At 36.3% G+C, this 24,044-nt stretch overlaps 1 protein-coding gene across 4 annotated transcripts in view; it reads right to left on the bottom strand.

Moving 5' to 3' along the window:
• SESTD1 (SEC14 and spectrin domain containing 1) overlaps positions 1 to 24,044 on the bottom strand; it is a 133,789-nt gene that overhangs the window by 73,455 nt on the left and 36,290 nt on the right. For 3 of the 4 annotated variants that reach the window (XM_025849227.2, XM_025849220.2, XM_025849211.2), the window contains 4 exons: positions 23,291 to 23,370; positions 19,827 to 19,935; positions 5,277 to 5,367; positions 625 to 738 (listed from right to left, as the gene is read on the bottom strand). In XM_025849227.2, coding sequence (XP_025705012.1) covers positions 625 to 738; positions 5,277 to 5,367; positions 19,827 to 19,935; positions 23,291 to 23,345 — 369 coding nt within the window. In that variant the 5' untranslated portion in view covers positions 23,346 to 23,370. The remainder of the gene's footprint in view (positions 1 to 624; positions 739 to 5,276; positions 5,368 to 19,826; positions 19,936 to 23,290; positions 23,371 to 24,044) is intronic. The other variant, XM_073881826.1, reaches the window with a different exon arrangement.

Below are 24,044 nucleotides of genomic sequence, written 5' to 3'. Positions count from 1 at the left end.
CTAATGTCAAGCAAGGTACACTTCAGAACCAGATACAGTATCAAGGATTAAAAAAAAAAAAACTTTTAACAGGGGTGGCAGGAAAAATATGACAGAACTGTTTAAATTTGTATTCCATCTGGGACTTCTTTCTGATCTACAATAAGATGTATTTTTACACAAGACAAATGAAGAGAATAACGTCAATAGATAGATAACTTTTTTCATGGATCAAAACCAAACCAGATACTAAAAATAATTATGACATATCACACAAAATAGACTCCAACTTCAAAATGTCCAGGATTTCCTAGTATTAGCTAAATGTCCTCTTGGTAATGCAATACTTTTTTTTTTTTAAATAAAAAGGTCTACTTACTCAAAGTTTATAAAGAGTGATACAAATGAAAACAAGAAAGAATTGTGGTCTTTGACAAAGAATCATAATTTATTCCACAAGTATCTGAATGTCAGTGACATACTCATCATTGCTCAGGCACTGACTCATCACTGCATAAGCACAGCTTAGTATCCAACGATGAGCAAACAAAATACCAGCAAAATGCTTTTTATTTTATTTTTTTTTTTTGCAAAATGCTATTTTTAAAGATACAACACATTTCTGCTTTTTTATAGTGTATTTACCTCAAAGCCAAGTCTATCCTTTTCTTTCCAAAAACAAAAATGTGTGACTTTCTTATCCCAGAATTCATCAGGCTTCACTACACAAACAAGGGACACCTCAGCTGGAACAACATTCTATAAAATACAAAAAAAAAATTATAAATTATACGTGTAAAATGAACAATTTCTTAAAGTTATAAATTACTAGGTTTCATGGTTGGGCTGAGAATTAAGAGACCTTTGGAAAAGAATTAAAATAATAAGAAATACTCCAAACTTCAAAACCATACATGGCAATAAAGAAATACTTGGAAAGACAAGTTGATTCAGTAAAGATTTCAAATATACAATGTAATATATGCAGTACATGTGAATTATTTTTGTGTTTTACTGAATCTCTCTAATAGGGACATATTCAGATTAAACTACAAGACAATTTTTAATTGGCCAACTATTACATTTGGTTTTTCTACTATATGAAAAAAATTTTTTCTAACACAATCATCTTGGAGAATTTCTTCAAATAATGTAAAATCAATTTTCTCACAAAATAAATTTCTTACTGGCCATTATACAAAGAAGCCCTGATTCTGCTTGGTTATTAACTTGAAGAAAAGGACAAGCTTATCTCTGACAAATACAATTTCACATTTACTAGATATGGTTATTCATATTACCTAAAGAAGAATGGAAGTTAACATTTACTGAGTTAATAAAATATTCCATGTATATTTTACCAGCAAACCCCATACAGTCTATCTTTAAATTAGATCTTAAATCTATCCATTTCTACCACCCACATTGCTAACATCCCCAAACTAGTCAGCTTTTTAAAATATCCTCTTAACAGGCCTCCCTTCTTTCTTCACATTTTCTCATGCTCACAGCAAAATTCAAACTCCTTACCAAGGCCTAGAAAGCCCTCCAAGCTCAGGCCCCCACTGACCCTCAGACCTCACCTCACACCCCTCCCCTCTCAGCTCACTCCCCTACCACAGCCATACTAAGCTTCAAGCTGTTCCTGGACTATAATAAGTCTGTTTCCACCTGAGGCTTATGCCCTTGATGTTTCCTCTGTGGGGAGTGTTTGTTGCCCTATACACCTAGGAAGAATGCTCCCTCCATTAAGATTCTACTCAAACATTCCCTTTTTAGAGAGAACGTCCCTGACTACCCTATCTAAAGTAGCACCATCTGACTCAATCTCCTTTTACTACTGTATTTTTCTTCATAACATTTATCACTATCTGTTGTTACATTATTTAGTAATTTGCCTAGTTACTGTCTGACTCCTTAAGTAGAACATTAGCTTCCCAATGGCAATTACCTTATCTATCATGTCACTCCTATATCTCCAGCCTATGACAGTGCCTGGCATATAGAAAACACTCCATAAATAACTGTTGAATAAATGAATTCACATTAACAAGTAGATCTCATTCTCCCAATTTTATAGAAAAGCAAACCAAGTTTCAAAGAACTAAAGAAACTTGTCCAATATAACAGAGTTGTTAACTGATGGTGCTAAAACAGAAACCAGGTCTGACTCTGAAGTTCTACCACACCATTTTAAACGTTCTACACCAGGAATAAGTGAATTCTTTCTGAAGGTGTAGATAATAAATATTAGGCTTTGCAGGATATGCAGTCTCTACCGCAACTACTTCAAGTCTGTCATTGCAGTATGAAAGCAGCTATAAAAAATATAAATGAATGTGCATAGTTGAGTTCCAATAAATCTTTATTTACAAACTAGGGGTCAAATACCATTCAAGACCATAAACAGCACAACTGAATACTAATAAATATGGTTATAATTAATTATTATTAATTAGAAGAAAACAAATCTTTCAATTTAAGCACAATTTTGGGCACATAACAAATCTGGTGCCCCCCCGCAATGACTGGGCTATGAATAAGATAAATAAATTCAAAGGTATCAAAAGTTATCCTAGAGGCTGGGAAATTTAGGTTAGATTGAGGTTTACTTATATATTGACTTGTGGAAGACTATTACTTCAAAATCACTGAATATTGAAGTTGTGAGAAACAAGAAAAGCCAAACCACTCATTTTAGAGAATATCAGTTATAAACAAAGCCACCACTAAGCTCTGGGATCCCAAATAACTGGTACTAGTACCTTTTAAAATAAAAGCAATGAATGATTTATGTCAAAACTGTCTGACTAGGAGTAAACAAAAGGCCATTGCAACTTCTGAAAAATTAACTATTAATAAATCCAAAAGTTGTTAAAATATCTATCAGAAAAAAAATCACAAGAGGGGATTAAATCATCCACTGACTGTTCTTCAAAACTGCCACTGATCAAAGGCCAGTTCATACAGCAAGTCCCAAACAAGTCATCTGTGACACAGTTGAATGACAGGATGAAAGGAAGAACACAAGGTCATAATTAATGGAGTTCTCACCTAATAGTTATTTTAACAACTTTTACCAAGAAGAGTTCATCTTCAGGGTTGGGATATAAAAGTGCTGGGAATATATCTGACAGAAAAAGTGATGGGATACCAATCTGTGCTCCCTTAAAAAACTGATATCCTTTCCAACCCAAAGGAGTGATTCTAATGATAAAGGTTTAGGCCACATATTTAAGAAGGAGGTAATGGGTGGATAATTTGGGGACCACCTCCAAAACCCCCACTGGTAAATATACCCTTTGTAAAAGATAAAGCCAAGACTTGGGGGTTAGGCCATGTTAAGTTCCAACTGCAGCTCTTTCCCATGTTCATTACAACAACCTGGTTAAGTTCATTTAAAATCTTTGAGCCTCGGGGTGCCTGGGTGGCTCAGTCAGTTAAGCATCTGCCTTCGGCTCAGGTCATGATCTCAGGGTCCTGGGATCCAGCCCCACATCAGGCTCCCTGCTCAGTGGGGAGTCTACTTCTCTCTCTCTCAAATAAAAATCTTTTTTAAAAATTAATTAATGAAATCTCTGAGCCTCAGCTGATCTTTTGAGATAATAGAACCTGCTTACAAAGTTTGTGAGGATAAAATTAAATGAGATTAATTTATAGGAAGTTTAGTACACTACCCGAACCATATTAAGCACTAAAATTACTAGTTCCTATCCCCCAAATCCCTTTTTCCTAATAATCCCAAATAAAAAATAAAACATTAAGAATCATTCTTCTTGGGGCACCTACGTGGCTCAGTGGTTAAGTGTCTGCCTTCTGCTCAGGTCATGATCCCAGGGTCCTGGGATCGAGTCCCACATCGGGCTCCCTGCTCCGCGGGAAGCCTGCTTCTCCCTCTCCCACTCCCTCTGCTTGTGTTCCCTCTCTCGCTGTGTCTCTATCAAATAAATAAATAAAATCTTAAAAAAAAAAAAAGAATCATTCTTCTTAGTTATCATTTAAAATTCCTGCGTGGCTCAGTTAAATGTCTGCCTTCAGCTTGGGTCATGATCTCAGGGTCCTGGGATGGAGCCAGCACAGGGCTCCCTACTCAGCGGGGAGTCTGCTTCTCCCTCTGCCTCTGCCACTCCTGCTTGTGCTCTCTCTCTCTCTCTCAAATAAATAAATAAAATCTTTAAAAAAATAAATAAAAATGAAATAAAATAAAATAAAATTCGAAATTATACTTTCCACAGAACCCAAAACCAGCTACTAATTATTTCCCAATTCATTTAAAAGTCTTGATCTTTCTTTCAATATCACTAATATTTACCTAACTGAATGTTCTGTATCCCCTATAACTGTCAACTTCTATTTTCCCCAAACTGACCTGCCATCAACTCCCTTCATTATGTTTGCTTCACTTCTGAGCTATCACTAAAGCCAATGTCCCTGCTAGGAATGCCCTTTTCACTTTTTCCATCTAAATTAGATAATCTTTTTTATTTAACTCACTTAACTTCTACACTCTCTTAAAGCCTTTCTAAGGAAACCCAGATACATTAGAGCAATCTGCCGCCTTTAAATCACTCGAATGTTTTATTTTTCCATTTCAGATCACAACATCAATACCCTTATAATAAAGCAATGAAAGTTTACTAGGTAGGTACCTAGTACAAGGAAAGATCATGAAATCTTTCTGTGAGGAACACAAGGAAACACAAAGACTAGTATCAGACCAAAGACTTTGCAACTGCAGCTGTTTATTAAATGCTGGTTTGTGGGCTGCTAAAGTTCCCAAGGACACAGCTGTCAAGTACATTTCTTCTGGATGAGAAATAAGAGTACCATAAATCCTGGTACTTTTTAGAGGAAAGTAAGGAACAGAAGGAAATGACTGCTCAGAACCACATAAGAAGCTTTTCCAGACTAGATTTACCCAGTCCTGCTCCCTACCTACAGTAACAGAACAGAGTAGACAGGGGATGATGCAGATATCACAGCATGCAGAAGCTCCCAGGTAAGTCCAACAATATCTCACACTTTTGGACTCACTGGCCTACTTACTAAATTATTTAAACATGACATACTATTTTTGATCATTTACAAATCTTTTGAATAGGTCTGAAATTTATTTTACTATTCAAAGTCAAACCTCTAAGAATTGAATTTTAAAAAAATCCAGTAGTGTGCATTTCAGAACTCAGTCACTGCTGAGAATTTTGGGCACAGTGAAATAAATGAAATGCATCTGCCATTATCACTTTATCTGTTGCTATAAAATAAAGCCATTTCCTAATAGTCAAAAACAAAATTACCTGTAGCATTAAGACTACTGTTTTCACCACATTCCACTGTGATTTTCTGCCATCCACAATCACGGTAAATCCTCTAGCCTTACACTTTTCACTGAAACAAACAAACAAAATATAAAGTATTAAAACAGGCTTCATACTTTATTCTTTATAATCCTAAATAAAGTCTAAAGCTTAATCATATATGAAGCAGCATTAATCTCACTTGGTTTGGTTTACACTGTCATTAATAAAATTCTTCAGGGTATCCTTTCAGTTTCTTCAAGAAATTTGATTTTTCTCATTTTAGGAAGCACTGACAATTTACAAACTAATTTGGCAAGAAAATTACTCTAAAGGTACAGGAAGTCAATGTCTTAAAAAGAGAAGAAATCAGAGCAACACTCAGTCTCAAGAGCCTTTCAATTTCTTCATTTATAAAATGGGATTCCAGTGAAGTATGTAACTAATGACTGCCAAATGCATACAGACTTCTTGCCTCTCCTTCCTGCCAGAAGTAGAAGTGATAGCTTAAAACAGGTAGAAAATAGGGGCGCCTGGGTAGCTCAGTTGGTTAGACATCTGCCTTCGGCTCAGGTCATGATCCCGGGGTCCTGGGATCGAGCTCCCCACTGGGCTCTCTGTTCAGTGGTGAGTCTGCTTCTCCCTCTCCTTCTGTGATCTCTCTCACTTTCACTCTCTCTCAAATAAATAAAATCTTAAAAAAAAAAAAAAAAGACAGGTAGAAAATAAAGTAAGCTATCACTAAACCTTTGGAAATGGATTTCTTGGGATTTTTTGGGAAAATTTAATGAAATGAGATAGTACTTGGTTTACCTAGTCATTGAAAACTTGAATACACCATGTCTAAACATACACCCCCCTCACCTTTGCATTCTCGGTTCCTTGACCAGCAAATATTATCTTGAGTGTTAGAATATGTTATTACTACATATTACATTCAATTATTCAAGTATTAACTAAACATTTCCCAGAAGCCTACCCTAGTAAAATACAACAACTACACTAAAAACTCCATGCTAAAGACCAAACTCCATAGCTGCTTTATGATTATTATTCTTTTTACTTATAAAATGAATTCAATGCACAGATCTCAACTGCTCTCTCTCCAATACAGAAGAAACAGCAGTTTTACTTAGCAGAGCAAGGATTTGGTAGTGAAACCTCTCCACACTCAAAGTTCTATCAATCACATACCTTTTAGGAAAGGTAATCAGCAAACCCTTTCCTAAGATTTAAATCCAACAATCCTGGGGATTTTACTAATCCTGCCTTACTTCTTCCAAGTTTTCACATCAGCCTCAAGGGGGGGATTCTTGGAGAAGTGATGTCCAAATCTACCAAGCAACAGTAAAGTTACAAGTAAGAGGATGGTACTGCCAAAGATTTATAAGAACAGGGGCCTCTGTAGGCAGGGACAGAAGCTGAGCTTCCAAAGAAAAAGGGAACTGTTCAAAAGATGAGACAAACTGAAATATATGTTCATACAAAAAACATGCACACAAATGTTCACAGCAGCATAATTCCTAACAGCCAAAAGTAGAAACAACTCAAATGTCCATCAATGATGAAGAGAAAAACAAAATATGGTAATCTATATATAATGGAATATTATTCACTATAAAAATGAATGAAGTACTGGGGCGCTGGGAGTCTCAGTCAGTTAAGTGTCTGCCTTCAGCTCAGGTCATCTCAGGGTCCTGGGACTGAACCCCATGGCAGGCTCCCTGCTCAGCAGGGAGTCTGCTTCTCCCCCTCCCCCGTGCTCCTGCTGTGGATCTTTCTCTCTCACATAAATAAATAAAATCTTTTTTTTTTCAATCCTTTTATTTTTTTTAAAGATTTTGTTTATTTATTTATTTGACAGAGAGAGACAGCAAGAGAGGGAACACAAGCAGGGGGAGTGGGAGAGGGAGAAGCAGGCTCCCCACTGAGCTGGGAGCCCGATGCAGGGCTCAATCCCAGGATCCTGGGATCATGACCTGAGCAGAAGGCAGACGCTTAACGACTGAGCCACCCAGGCACCCCATAAATAAAATCTTAAAAAAAAAAAAAAGCACTTATACATGCTACAACATGGATAAACCTTGAAAACATTACGCTAAGTGAAAGAAATCAGAGGCAAAAGCCCACATATTGTACGATTATATTTATATGAAATGTCCAGAATAAACAAATACACAGAGACAGATCATACAGATCAGTAGGTGCCAAGGGCTAGGAGGAGAAGAGAATGGGGAGTGACTGCTAATGAATGCAGCATTTCGTTTTGGCCTAATGGATGAGAGTGTGTAATAGTCACACAACCTTGTCAATATACTGAAAACCACTAAATTGTACAATTTAAAAAGTTGATGTTTAAAGTATGTGAATTATAACTCAATAAAAAAATGCTGAAGTACTCATTTTTGGATTTTGCATTTTAAAATAAAGGACTAAGTATTCTTTGGTGGGGGGAATGTGAGGCAATACAATGATCACTTTGGTTTAGCAAGAGCATATAAAGACTTGCTTGGGGAAGCAAATCTGACATCTAATTGCAAGCTGTAGGATCAGGTAAGGAGGAAATTCTTGGAGTTCCTCACCAACAAGACATCTAGGAAGACCACTATAACTTAGGTAGGATACAAGTAACTTAGGTAAGGACACCTCATCAAAAGAGACCAACCTAGGTAAGGTAGCTGGCTATTGAGTGGTCTTCAGAGAAGTAAAAGCAACTCAGGATCTCTACCAATGCCTTATGGAAATTTGCAGAAGGGGAAGGTAAGACACACAGAGTTGTCCAGTAGAAGGCTTCCCTTTCTGGTACTACAGCCAAGAGAAGTGTGCCATCCCCATAATTTGGTACTTTCTTCTCAACTGGCATCTGCTTCTCAGAGATACAGGTTACACGACCATTTTGTTAAAGAAGTTTTACGCAAATAACACATTTTATTTCAAAGCACACTCTAATCCGTATATTAAGAGAAAGAAAATAATGAAGCTTGCAAATACCATCTGAAGTGATCTTAAGGGCATAAAGTACTCTAAATTTATCTTTTAGGGGACTTAAAAACAGCCTTAATCATAATTTTCTCACATTTTACTAAGATAATGAAAATACATACAACTGAGAGATACTATTTGAAAACTGCAAGACCAAATGATCTTTCAACTACATGAAATGACTGTTTTACTTTTTTTTTACTTCATTCCTGTAAGTGGAATGATAGTTTCAAGTATTTTTTTTAAAGATTTTATTTGTTTATTTGACAGAGAGAGAGAACACAAGCAGGGGGAGCAGGCAGAGGGAGGACCCTGGGATCCCAGGACCCTGGGATCACGACCTGAGCCAAAGGAAGACGCTTAACCAAGACTGAGCCACCCAGGCGCCCCTCAAATATTTTTTAACATATTTAATTTAGAAGCATGTTCTGTCCTTTATAAAAGAGTATGTTAGAGGAGCTGCAGTACTAGTATTAATAAACTCCTATTGCTCTTAACATGTTTATAATTACATCTAAAGAACAATAACAAAAAATCTATTAACACCTATTCTCCTTGTTCCTCCCCCATTAGAGCCTTTTGAGGGTGAGGTGGCTGAGTTTAAAACTACTATTAAAAGAGGAGAGGCTCCTTAACAAGCCCACTCACTTTGATTAGAAACAGACTGTCAATGGATTTCTCGGGTTCAGTACATTGTAGCTCTTCACTAATTTCTTTGATTATAACTAAGGGTTCCTTCTTTTCCACTCATACAGCTCTGCTTACACTTATATTATGGCAACTAATTTCACTTATGTTTTTATTGTAATTACTTGTTTACAATTTATCTTCATTAGATAACATGCTTCCAGAAAGCGAGGATGTTATCTTACTGATATCCTGGCAGCTTTTAGCACGGTGCGTTAAACAGAGACAGCCTTTAGAAATGTTAGAGGGAGGGGGGCCTGGGTGGCTCAGTCGTTAAGCGTCTGCCTTCGGCATGATCCCAGGGTCCTGGGATTGAGCCCCGCATCGGGCTCCCTGCTCCATGGGAAGCCTGCTTCTCCCTCTCCCACTCCCCTTGCTTGGGTTCCCTCTCTCGCTGTGTCTCTCTGTGAAATAAATAAATAAAATCTTAAAAAAAAAAAAAATGTTAGATGGTGCACATCACTCCCTAGTCAGAAAGCAACAATGGCTTTCCTTCTCCTTCAGAACTGAAGCCTTTACCATGGCCTACCAGGTCCTCTAAGATCTGATTCTGGCCTCTCTCATCTGACCACAGTTCTAGAACTCTGGACCTCTCTCAAACTGCTCCCACCATACTACCTCCTAGCTGATCTCACAATGTGCTGAGCCTGCTCCTGCCTCAGGGTCTTTGCACTAACTGCTCTCTCTGTCATAAATGCTCTTTCTTAAATGCTCTTCCATTAGATATTGGTACGGCTTGCCCCTCACTTCCATTATCTCTGGTAAAACATCATCCTATCATTTTGTAAAATATTGCCACACGTGCCATCTCTCTTAACTCTTTTCATGCTTTGTCTTTATAGCATTCATGAACATCCAATATACTGTGAATTTATTTGTAATATTCGTTGGATCATTACACATAAGGTGCATAATAAGGGCGGGGACTGGGTCTCCTTTGTTCACCCATTTCCTCAGCACCTGGAACAATGAGGAGCTCATTATAGGGTCTCACATATTTACTGAGTGACTAAAGACTTATGATCTTAATGTCTATTGATTTTTGGCAAATTATTAAACCTCTGCATTCTAATGTTTATTCTGTAACATAAATGAGTTTTTCTACAATCAGGAAGGACTGACTTAAGATCCAAGTTTGAATTTTAAAAAAATCAAAACTTGAAAAAAATTGAAAGGTAACTTTTGTAGATTTTGAATCATTACAGAATCAATAGTAATCTAATCAAGATTAATCTGGGCAAGTACTTGGCATATTTCTAGAAAAAATTTAAGAATGGAGAAGGTGGTTAGCCTAGATGATTGTTAATGTACTTTCCAATCCTGATGATGTTCCATGATTCTACAATTGGATGATCAACAAGTTCCCTTTAAGATAGAAAATACAGATTTTAAATACAGGTATTTTATTTTTATTGTACTTTGCTTTACTGCACTTCACAGATACTACATTTTCTACAAATTGAAGGTCTGTGGCAACCCTGCGTCCATCAACTCTATAGGCGGCATTTTCCCAACAGCATTTGCTCACTTTATGTCTCTGTGTCACATTTTAGTAATTCCTGTTATATTTCAAACTTCAAATTATTATATGTGTTATGGTGATCTGTGATCTTTGATGTTACTATTATAATTCTTTTGGGGTGCCACAATCCATACCCATGTAAGACGGAGAACTTACTAAGTGTTATGTGTTCTGACTGTTCTACCTACTGGTTGTTGCCCCCTCTCTCCCTGTCTTTGGGCCTCCCTAGTCCCTGAGACATAATAATACTGAAATTAGGCCAATTCATAACTCTTCAGTGGCTTCTCAGTGTTCAAGTGAAATGAAGAGTCTCATGTCTTTTACTCTGAAACAAAAGCTAAAAATGATTAAGCTTAGTGAGGAAAGCATAAAGAAAGCTAACACAGGCTAAAAGCTAGGTTTCCTGCACTAGTCAGCCAAGTTGTAAATACAAAGGAAATATTTATGGAAGGAAATTAAAAGTGCTACTCCTGTGAACAAATGAACGATAAGAAAGCAAAACATTCCTATTGCTGATATGGAGAGAGTCTGAGTGGTCTGGATAGAAAACCAAACCAGCCACAACATTCCCTTAAGTCAAAGCTGAATCCAGAGCAAGGCCCTAACTCTCTTCAATTCTAGGAAGGCTGAGAGAGGTGAGGAGGCTGCAGGAGAAAGTCTGAAGCTAGCAGAGTTGGTTCATGAGGCTTACGGAAAGCTGTCTCTACAATGTAAAAGTGCAAGGTAAAGCAGCAAGTGCTGATGTAGAAGCTGCAGAAGCTCTCCACCAAAACATCTAGCTAGGATCACTACTGAAAGTGGCTACACTCTACAACAGATTTTCAATGTAGACAAACAACCTTCTATTGGAAAAATATGCCATCTAGAACTTGTACAGCTAGAGAGGAGAAGTCAATGCCTGGCTTCAAAACTTCAAAGGAAAGGGGCACCTGGGTGGCACAGTCAGGTAAGTGTCTGACTCTTGGCTTTGGCTCAGGTTGTGATCACAGGGTCGTGAGATTGAGCCCCATGTCTGGCTCCATAATCAGCACAGAGTCTGCTTAAGAAAAACTCTCTCTCCCTCTCCCTCTGTCCACCCCCACCAAGGGGCATGCTCTCTCATGTGCACTCTCTCTCTCTCAAATAATTAAATAAATCTTAAAAAAAAAAAACTTAAAAGGACAGACTGACTCTCTTGTCAGAGGCTAATGCAGCTGGTGACTAAATTGAAGCCAATGCTCATTTACCATTCCAACAATCCTAGGGCCCTTCAGAATTATGATAAATCAGGGCACCTGGGTGGCTCAGTCAGGCGACTGACTCTTGATATCAGCTCAGGTCTTGATCTCAGAGTCATGAGTTCAAGCCCCAGTGGGCATGGAGACAACTTAAAAAAAATTAAGAAATAAAAAAGGATTATGCTAAATCTACCCTGCCTATACTCTATAAATGAAACAATAAACTCTGGATGAAACTATATCTGTTTACACATGGTTTAAACTGAAAAGGTTTAAGCTCACTATAGAAACCTACTACTCAGGAAAAAAAAAAAAGATACCTTACCTTTTAAACTATTACTGCTCATTGACAATGCGTCTGGTCAACTAAGAGCTCTAATGGAGATGTACAGTGAGATTAATGTTGTTTTCATGCTTGCTAACACGACATCCATTCTGCAGCCCATGGGTCAAGGAGTAATTCTGACTTTCAAGTCTTATTATTTGAGAATATTTCATTAATCTATAGCTGCCAAAGATAGTGATTCTTCTGATGGATCTGGGCAAAATAAATTGAAAGCCTTCTGGAAAGGATTCACCATTCTAGATGCTATTAAGAACATTCATTGATTTATGGGAAGCAATCAAAATATCAATATTAACAGAAGTTTGGGAGAAGTTGATTCCAACCCTCACGAATGACTTAGGGATTCAAGACTTCAGTGGAGGAAGTAAATGCAAATATGGCTTTTCTGTGATATTCACTTCATTGCAGTGGTCTAGAATTGAACCTGCAATTATCTCCAAGATTTGCCTGTATATACTGATATACTGTTGAAAGAAAGTGTTAAGACAAATAAAAAAGTTTTCAATATTTCTTTTATAATACTGTATTATTTCACATGTTAATTATCAACTGTGATAGGTTTGGGTTAAATGTGAATAAATACTAACACTTATCAATAGATATTGCTCTGTGATTATACCACAGATGGACGCAAAGCAAAATTAGAAACACAGGCTAGCAGCCCAACTGCCAGGTTCTAAAACCCCCTCTAGCCCTGATCTACCACATGCTCTTGCTCAAGATACCTAAATTGCCCATTCTTTCTGTCTCAGATCCCTCATACACAAGACAGGGATAATGATGACTGTACTCATAAGTTTGTTATGAGAATTGTAAGACTTAACGTTATTTGTTACTTCCTTAAGTATAAGACATTCTTTTCATATATGCCTCCCAATCATCATCCATAAGTAAATCCTCAGGTCCATTTGAATCTGAAGTCCTAAAAAGGAAAGTAAGACCAGCCTAGACAAACTTCTTATCCATCAAAATAGTTTCTACTGAGCCACCAACTTCAGTATGCTTATTTGCTTTTCCAAAAAAATGTAACCTGTTCTGAGAATGGTCAGTTACTAGGTCCAGTCAGCCCACATTTGAGAAACTGAACTTGTAAAATAAAAAGCAGAAACCTATACCCATAAGCTATACTGACCACCGACTAAGAATGAGGTAGTACACTGAGCTATGAAAAATACAAATTATAGTTCTCCCCTCAAGGAGTTCAGAATCACTTACTGCCTACTTTATATTCATAGATAGACATTACATTATTTAATGTTACTAGGGAAACAATATATGCTTTTGAAATTTAAAAAAAAGTAAGACAAATAATAAATGTAAAAATAAAAATTTGGGTGTCTGAGTGGCTCAGTCGGTTAAGTGGCTGCCTTCAGCTCAGGTCATGATCTCAGGGTTCTGGGATCGAGTCCCACATCCGGCTCCATGCTCAGAGGGAAGCCTGCTTCTCCCCTGCCTGCCATTCCCCCTGCTTGTACTTGCTCTCGGTCTCTCACTCTCTCTGTGTCAAATAAATAAATAAAATCTTAAAAAAAAAAAAAAAGGAGCATAAAGCATGTTAAGGGGCACTGGGGTGGCTCAGTCAGTTAAGTGTCTGACTCTTGATTTCAGTCCAGGTCAAGTCCTGTGTCAGATTCTGTGCTGCGTGTGGAGTCTGTTTAAGATTCTCTCTTTCCCTCTGCCCCTCTCCAGCCCATCCTTGCTCTCCCTCCCTAAAAAAAAAAAAAAAATCTAAAAATTAAAAACAAAACAACACAAAAATCATGTTCAAAGCACTTAACCACAGTACTCTGAAGTAACTCTAAGGTCAATACAATTATAACCCCATTGCTAAAAGTACATTTCTTAAGGAGGAAAAGGGAAGGTGCAGGCTCAAACTTCCTTGGAAGCAAGTCCCATTAAAAAAAAATTATTAATATTATTAAAATAATATTAAATAAAGGGGGGGCCATCCCAGTCACACTCTCACAGACTATACTGAACCTTCCAAAATCTAAGAAGACAAATCCATGATCAATTAAGGGTGTTAGACTCATATTCAAATTATCTTCTAATTGCTCTGCAGAGTCCCATAAGCTCCAAGAAGGCTCCTTCAAAGTGAGGGACGGGGCAATACAATGGAAGTGGAGTTTGAGAAGGGAAGATGATAATGAGCAGAAACAGCTGTGGACCTCCATTTCTATCTGTTTTATAAATTTGGCTTCTGTGTCAGATTTTCTTTGAAGAAAAATGTCCACAGTTAGATTATTTTTATAAATTCTGAACATATAGAATACTAGTAGTTACATAGTCCAGAAGGGAATGGCATGATATATTTCAAGTGCTGAAAGGAAAAAAAAGAACCTACAACCAAGAATACCCTACCTAGCAAGACTATCACTTAGAATTGAAAGATAAAGAGTTTCCCAGACAAACAAAAGTTAAAGGAGTTCATCACCACCAAAACAGTCTTATGAGAAATGTCAAAGGGCATTCTTTAAGTTGAAAACAAGACAGCATAACTAGAAGAAAATTATGAGAAAAGTTCACAGGTAAAAGTAAACATATAGTAAAACTAGTAGATTAATTACTTACAAAGCCAGTATCAAGGTTAAAGCACAAAAGTAGTAAAATCAATTATATCCACAAAAATTCCAAGGGATACACAAAATAAACAGATATAAAATATGACATCATATACATAAAATATGGGGGAGTAGTAAAAATTTAGCGCTTTTAGAATGTGTTCTAACTTAAGCAACTATCAACATAGACTGCTATACATACGGGATGTTACATATAAACTTAATGATAACCACAAATCAAAAACCTATAATAGATAAACAAAAGAATAAAGAGAAAGGATTCCAAGCAGAACACTACAGAAAGCCATCAAATCACAAGAGAGCAGGAGAAGAAAGGAATAGACAAGAACTACAAAAACAACCAGAAAACAATTAACAAAATGGCAATTAAGTATATACCTATCAAAATTACTCTAAATATAAATTGACTAAATGCTCTAATCAAAAGACATTGGGTGACTAAACTAATTAAAAAAAAAAAAAAGCTGCCTACGAAAGACTCACTTCTGACCTAGACACATACAGACTGAAAGTAAAAGGATGGAAAAGGATATTCCAGGCAGAAGGAAGCAAAAAAGAAAAAAAAGCTGGGACAGCAATACTTACAACAGACAAAATAGACTTTATTTATTTATTTATTTTTTAATGTTTTGTTTATTTATTCATGAGCGTCAGAGAGAGAGAGAGAGAGAGAGAGAGAGAGAGAGAGAGGCAGAGGCAGAGGCAGAGGGAAAAGCAGGCTCCCCACAGAGCAGGGAGCCCAATGAGGAACTCGATCCCAGGAGAGCCAAAGGCAGATGCTTAACCATCTGAGCCACCCAGGCGCCCAGACAAAATAGACTTTAAAAGAAAGACTGTAGCGAGAGACAACACTGGCCATTACATAATGATAAAAGGATCTATTCAACAAGAGAACGTAACAATTATAAACATCTAGGCACCCAACATAAGAGCATCTAAGTACATATAACAAATTTTAACAGACATAAAGGGAGAAACTGACAGTGATGCAATAATAGTAGAGGACTTTAATAACCCACTTACATCAGTGGATAGATCATGTGAATATAATTACTAACAAGGAAACAACGACACATTAGGCCAGATGCACCTAAAAAATATATACAGAACAATCCATCCAAAAACAGCAGAATACATATTCTTTTCAAATGCACATGGAACATTCTCCAGGATAGATCACATGTTAGGTCACAAAACAAGTCTCAATAAATTTAAGAAGACTGACATATAAAGCATCTTTTTCTACCACAACAGTATGAAACTAGAAATCAATTACAAGAAAAAAACTAGAAAAAACACAAACACACGGAAGCCAACATGCTACTAAACAACCAATGGGTCAATGAAGAAATCAGAGAAAATAAAAAAATACATGAAGACAAATAAAACAAAAACACAACAGTACAAAATCTTTGGGATGCAGCAAAAGCAGTTCTAAAACGGAAGTTCTTAATGATACAAACCTACCTCAAGAAACATGAAAAATCTCAAATAAACAATCTAATCTTACACCTATAGGAACCAGAAAAAGAACAAATAAAACCCAATGTCAGAAGGAAGGAAATGATAAAGATGAGGGTGGAAATAAATAGAGACTATAAAAAAATTAGAAAAGGTCAAAGAAACGAAGAGCTGATTCTTTAAAAAGATAAAACTGATAAACCTTTAGCTGGACTAATCAAAAAAAAGGGAACTGAAATAAATAAAATCAGAAAGGATAAAGGAGGACAACTGACACCACAGAAATATGAAGAATTAGGAAATAATGCTATAAAAAATTATATGCCAACAAATTAAACAACCTAGATGAAATGGATCAACTCCTAGAAACAATCTTCTAAAACTGCATCAGGAAGAAACAGAAAATATGGACATACTGATTACTAGTAACAAAATTGAATTGGTAATCAAAAAACTCCCAAACAAAAGTCCAGGACAAGATGGCTTCGCAGGTAAATTCAACCAAATATCTAAGGAGTTAATACCCATTCTTATCAAACTATTCTAAAAAATAGAAGAGGAAGGGAAACTTCCAAATTCATTCTGTAAGGCCAACATTATCCTGATACCAAAACCAGACAAAGATAATACAGAAAAAGAAAAATACAGGCCAATATGCCTAAAGACTGTGGATGCAAAAATCCTCAACAAAATATAAGCAAAGCACATTTAATAATACAGTAGAAGGATTATTCAGCATGACCAAGTAAGATTTATTCCAGGGATGAAAGGACAGTTTGATATTTGCAAATCAATCGATGTCATACCATGACATTAACAAGAGAAAGGATAAAAACTGCATGATTATGTCAATAGATGCAGAAAAAGCATCTGACAAAACACAACATCTGTTCATGATAAACATTATCAACAAAGTGGATTTAGAGGGAACATACCTCAACATAATAAAGGCCATATAAGAAAAACCCACAGCTAACATCATACTCAATGGTGAAAAATGGAAAGCATTTCCTTTAAGATCAGGAACAAGACAAGGATGTCTACTCTCACCACTTTTGTTCAGCATAGTACTGGAAGTCAGCAAACAAGAAAAAGAAATAAAAGATACCCAAACTGTTAAGAAAGAAGTAAAACTGTCATTATCTGAAGATGTCATATACAGAAAACTCTAAGGATGCCACCAAAAAACTATTTGAAGTAATAAATGAAATCAGTAAAGTTGTAAGATACAAAGAAATTGGTTGCTTTTCTATACACTAATAACAACATAGAAGAAAGAGAAATTTAAAAAATAATCTTGTACATTGGCTTTAGCAACATACTTATGGATATGTCTTCTCAGACGAGGGAAACAAGAGCAAAAACTACTGGGACTATGCCAAAATAAAAAGCTTTTGCACAGCAAAGGAAATCATCAACAAAACAAAAAGGCAACCTAGGAGAAGCTATTTGCAAGTGATATATCCAATAAGGGATTAATATCAAAAATATACAAAGAACTTCTACAACTCAACATGAAAAAAAAGTAATATGATTAAAAAACAGGCAGAAGACCTGAAGAGACTGAGCCACCCAGGCACCCCATAAGGATGCATTTTTTTAATACAAACTTAACCACAAGCTGAATGTGTCTTCTGGAACTTAGCCTCAGTGACATGTTCCTCCAGCGTCACTAGAGGAAAACCTAGCATGTTCATGAAAAAAGTCTGTAAGTCTCTAACCTCTAATCCCTGCTTAGGCATTTTTCATGGATAATTCTATCACTAATTGGTACAGTACATTCCAACTTCAGAACCTCACCTCACCTAAGATTCAACTATACTAAACTCTATTCATTTGAAATATGAAGAGCTCTGGATTGGTGTCAGCAATGACAGATTCTAGTCCCAGCTCTACTACTAACTAGCTGTATAATCCTGGGCAAGTAACTATAACTTGAGTCTCAATTCCCTCATCTACATAAGGCAGTTGGTTCAGATCGCCCTAAGTTCACTAATCACATGTAACAATCTATGAATCATACATACTTTTTCAGAATGTGTTAGCTGTATGTCTAGCTGGTATCATTTACCTAGAAATAGTTTGTTATCTAATGGTGAATGATACAAACTAGCATTCAGCTCAAAGGATTAGGAAGGTTATTCAATACTAACACAGCACACTGTCAGTTTTGCTAACTTTCCTTCCCAGAAAGTAAAAAAAAAAAATTGGAAATTCTCACTTGAAGACTTCTATTTCCCCAATACAGAAAAAAACAATCAGCAAGAGAATCATTAAATTACAGGCCAATACTGGAAGCAGGTATGATTTAAAGTCAGTGGTTCTAAAATATAGTTTTAACCCTATAACTCTGCAAGGTGGTTTAAAACGAAATAATCCATTTTATCAGTAATGCAAATACAGGAAGAATACAAAGAACTGTTCTGACTAAAATGTTTAAAAATCATTATCTGGACCTCAAGAGCATTAAATAAGAGAGAGTTTTGTTCCAAAACCACCTCTATACTTTACAAACAAAAAGGTCTGTCCTCATTCGCATTCTTTATTATAGCAGACTGCAAATCTGACTGCAAATAAGAATTACCTGGGAAGCTTAAAGGATTATAAAGGACTTTTTTTTTTAAAGATTTTATTCACTTATTAGAGAGAGTGAGAACATGAGCGGGGGGGTGGGGGTGGCCAGAGGGAGAAAGAGAAAGAGAATCCCAAGCAGACTCCACATTGAACGGGAAGCCCGACAGAGGGCTTGATCCCAGGACCCCAAGATTATGACCCAAGCCAAAATCAAAAGTCAGACGTTTAACCAACTGAGGCACCCAGAAACCCGAAGGATTTTTTTTTAAAGATTTTAAGTAATTTCTACACCCAGTGTGGGGCTTGAACTCACAACCCCAAGATCAAGAGTTATATGCTCCACCAACTGAGCCAGCCAGGCACCCCATTAAAAGATTTTTTTAAAAAAACATCTGATGAGCAGACCTCCCAAGAGCCTGGAGAGCATAAGAATTTTTTTTTTTATTAATCTTTAAATTTTTTTATTGTTATGTTAATCACCATACATTACATCATTAGTTTTTGATGTAGTGTTCCATGATTCATTGTTTGTGCATAACACCCAGTGAGAGCATAAGAATTTTGAAAAAAAAAAATCTCCAGATGATTCTAACATGCAGTAAGACTTTAGCCTCCAAATATCACATATGGAAGAGGAAATTGGGAAGGGAGCTTATTTTTGTTGTTGAAGTGATAGGGAGGCTCAAGCAACAAGAAAAGTTTGTTTTGTCTTCACCCAAGAAATACAAAATCCAAGGATCTTCAATTAAAACATAAATATTTTTTCCATTTTTTAAAATAAAAATGCTTTGAATTCCTAATAGCCTTTACTCAGTATATTAAAACCTACAGGTTTATATCTATATAGTGAAATAGTTATTTAAATAAAAGACGCTTTCTACTAAATTCACTTCTCTATGTTTTCTCAAGTTGCATGGTACAGAGATGCTCTGTCTTTGTGTTCCTTAAAAGTTGACAGTGCATACATTTTGGAAATCTGTATCACATTATCCAGTGCCTTAAGAGCATACAATAATTCTTTTATCTGCTGTTATAACAGAAATGATTGATTCTAGTGTTTTTAATTATAATTTCACTAATAAAAGCAGGTGACATAGCAACATACATCTTAATAACAGGAAACATTAGTAAGTGAATGACAACATATCAAGATTTTTAAAAAGACACCTTTAGAGTCACCTTGGAATGCTGAGTAGGTAGTCTAAGGTAACACTCAGCTCATCCATATTTGTCTGTTCCAGGCATAATGGAATTGTCAGAATGAGGCCACTCCGTCTGTCCTTTCCTCCTATTAGAAAAAAAAAAAGATATAAATACAACATGTAATAGATATTAAAGCACTAAATAAATATGTTTGGGTCCAATGTTACTAAAACAAATAGTATTTAAGATATAAGTAAAAAGAACTATCTAATAGCTGCTTATTTTATATATTATAAATGTGTAGAGTAATATAGCAAAATTATACCAAATTTAGAAAGAATAAGAGAAAAAAATTCACCCATGAAATCTTCACTTAAACACAGCAATTATCATTTTGTTTAATTTTCTTCCATTTAGGCTGCTTAATGTGATCAATTCATCGAGCACCTACTGTACACCTGGCACTGTAAGCATTAACAAGTAAAGTAAATTTCCAGTCAACCCAGGAAGAAAGGCTTTACATCCTAAGAAATAACAGTTATGAAATATGAGTTTATCTTCTAGGGTGTGTTGTATACATATAAAGTATTACAAAAAAGGATTTAGAAAAATGAGAAAATGATAAGAGCTGTGATAAAGGTGAAAAGCTTTGTAGAAAAGTTAAGACTTAAAAAAATGGGTAGAATTTATAAACCAAGTTAAAAGAGTATTAGAGTATTCTGTGATGAGCAATGATCTGAGTGAACTCACAGAAGTCAGACAGGACTTCTATTCACAAGGCAAGAAAGACAAAGACCTGCCCAGCTAAAAAGAGCACATGGGACCTGGCTGTAGAAGCCTAAAAGCCAGGCACTGGAACATACTCGCATTTTGTGGATGCTCAAGCCCTCTTCAATCTCCCATAAGCATTAAAATCTAACTAATACTTTTATACACACATATCTTCTTTGAAAGTTCCCCATGTGACTGACTATGACACTGAAGTCCATTCTCTGACACAACTGACATTTACGGCAATTTTAGAAGCTTAAAAAACAGCAAATATTAAAGGTAAAAATTCTGTATGATCTCTAGAAATCTATCACTAAAAACTGAAAGCTGTGAAGTGAAAAAACAACTACTATGAGTGACATGAGGGCAATTCATGATGGACCAACCACAAATGATTTTCTTTTATTAGATTAACCATATAAATTAATAATATTCAACCAGTTTGTTTAATCTGAATAAATAAAATTTCGAATGGTTGAACTTAATAGGTAATCAACAGTGACTTCAACTACTCATGGTTTTTGTTCAGGTTTTATTTTTTTTAAATGGATTGCACCGGGCGCCTGGGTGGCTCAGCTGGTTGGGCGGCTGCCTTCGGCTCAGGTCATGATCCTGGAGTCCTGGGATCGAGTCCCACATCGGGCTCCCTGCTCGGTGGGGAGTCTGCTTCTCCCTCTGACTCTCCTCCCTCTCATGCTCTCTCTCATTCTCTCTCTCTCAATAAATGGATTGCACCCATAGTTTTCAAGCTGAACCCCCCAAATGATTTTGGTTTGGAAAGTTTTTCTCTATTACTAAAAAAAGGTGAAAATTATTCATTGAAATAATTAATAGTCAATAGAGAAAGTCAAGAAGGGTGGGCTAGGGGAAATTTCATTTGCTCCTCAAAAATTGCTAAGCTTTATGCCTGCATTAAACCAAATGTGCAAAAAGGTTCATACCTGAACTGCAGCATTCTGACCCACTGTGGACTTGTCTTCAGAGGACAGTTCTAACATTCAGGACTACATTTAACCTCATCTCCTCAGCTTTCACCAAGGAACAATAAAATAATTACTAGAGTAAATGAAAAAGAGGGCAGAAGCCAAGAGAAAAAAAGAGCTTCAAGATAGATATGGCTGGGGCGCCTGGGTGGCTCAGTCAGTTAAGCAACTGACTCTTGGTTTCAGCTCAGGTCATGAACTCAGGGTCCTGAGATCAAGCCCCAAGACTGGCTGCATGTTCAACGGGGAGTCTGCTCAAGGATTCTCTCCCCGCCGCCCTTGCACACGCCCACACCCTCTCTGTAAATAAATAAATAAAATCTTTTTTAAAAAAGTAAATATGGCCAACAGAGTGAAATGCTGCACATAGATAAGTGTCATAAAGATGCAAAAATGTCACTGATAAAGATTACCGAAGAATAATAATACCCACTCTTGGCAACAGTGTGGGCAAACTTCTTACACTGGTGGGAGAAACAGAAATTGAAACAATATTCTTAGAGGGTAATCCAACAAAACCTAACACAAATTTAAATGTAAATTCTCTTTAACAGCTCCACTTATGGGAATTTATACTGCTGAACTTGTACAAAGCACACGAACGATGAATAAGAACGTTTCCTGTAACACCATTAATAACAGAAAAGAATGGAGAAAACATAAGTGTCAACTGGTAAGGAAAGAAGTTGTATTTTAAAAAAGGAAATACATTAAATAAGGAAACAAGAATACTAGTGGAATTCAATATCTTATTTTGTCCTTTATAAGCTACACTAGAAAAACATACCAATTCAAAGAGAGATACAAGGGTGCCTGGGTGGTTCAGTTGGTTAAGCGACTGCCTTTGGCTCAGGTCATGACCCTGGAGTCCCGGGATAGAGTCATGCATCGGGCTCCCTGCTCAGCAGGGAGTCTGCTTCTCCCTCTGACCCTTCCCCCTCTCATGCTCTCTATCATTCTTTCTCAAATAAATAAAAATCTTTAGAATAAAATAAAAACAAAGAGAGATACAATATACTTTTAAAAAAGGATGTTGGTAGCTTAATGATCAAGACAATTATGATAGGATCTAAAGAAAAAAAGAAATAAAAAGCAAGATAAAAAAAGTCCAAGTAACCCTAAACAAGCAGGCCAGAGTACCTATTCCAAAGCATGTGCAAATTTACTCAATGATCCTTAATTCCAGAAAATTGCTATACCCAATGTACCATGTCCCTGCTCTCACACTAATAAAGTATCTTGCAGCTTCTCTTTGATTCTTAGCTGATACATACTTTAGGTTAATAACCAGAGATAAATTCAAGCCTGTATAACCCAGTTCGAACAGTAAAAAGTGAAAACCATGTAACTGATATTTCCTAACTCCCACAAGTGCACTGAAACTATCTCACAGGAAGATGGAAGATGAAAGCTAGGATGCAGGATATCATAAAAACCAATTCATATTTCAAAAACAATTATTTAGGTGCTGGTTAGTCAATTATTCTTGGCCCATATAATTTCATTTTTATATAAAAAGATATGATGTCTACCTTGTACAGGTCATTTTAATCAATTACAGAATAAATATTGGCCTGCCAAGTACCAACAGTGACGAAGGTGGCTCACACAGCTATCCATTTTGATTAAAAGAGGTCTCTGAAATGAAACCTTCACATAAAAATGCATTTCTGTCAAACTTATCAAAGAAAAAAGTTTAAACAAAACTATACATCAAACACTTCCAATTTTAAGAAGAAAGCATACCTGAAAGGAACGCAAGTTTTTTCTTCAGGATGGGTAATATTACTGAGGCCTCCATTTTACTCCAGTAAACTTCCTCACTTCTGAAAACAAAGAAAGTTAAATGTTAACTACAAGATAATAATTATTCTGTGAAATACATACTTATGATGGCTTATCCCAGGGGGTCTCAATTTCAGCATTACTGACATTTTGAGTCAGATTATTTATTTATTTTTTTAAGAATTATTCTGTGCATTGCATTTAGCAGCATCCCTGGCCTCTACTCATTAGAATACAAATAGCACCCCCTTTCAAGCTGTGACAACCAAAATGTCTCTAAACATTGCCAAATATTATCTGGTAGGCAAAAATCACAGCCAGTTGAGAATCACTAGCTTAACTGTTTTTGTTTGTTATTGTTTTGTTTTGTTTTTTTAAGTAGGCTCCACACCCAACATGGGAATCTAACTCAGGACCCTCAGATCAAGAGGCACATGCTCTACCGACTGAGCCAGCCAGGCGCCCCACTGGCTTAACTCTTTTCCGGAGCAGTACTCTTGGGGTAGAACAGTGTCTGGTACATAGCAGTAAGTAATTCAATAAATTATTGTTAAATAAAGGATTGAATCAATTACTCAAAGAGGCAATCTTTTCTCTATTGCTCTCCTTATTAATTATACAGCTTAATTCCAAATATCTGTCCCTTTCGGTTCCACTATTATTAAATGGCTATCTCTAATTTCTCATATTTTTGCTTCTCCATATCACATGGTAA

Source organism: Callorhinus ursinus, unplaced genomic scaffold (genome assembly GCF_003265705.2).
Source record: "Callorhinus ursinus isolate GAN/ISIS: 27379988/994484 unplaced genomic scaffold, GSC_fseal_2.0 scaffold2, whole genome shotgun sequence".
In the NCBI taxonomy this organism is placed as follows: domain Eukaryota; kingdom Metazoa; phylum Chordata; class Mammalia; order Carnivora; family Otariidae; genus Callorhinus; species Callorhinus ursinus.
Note: the sequence above shows the minus strand (reverse complement) of the source record. Positions and strands in the feature narration are given on the sequence as shown.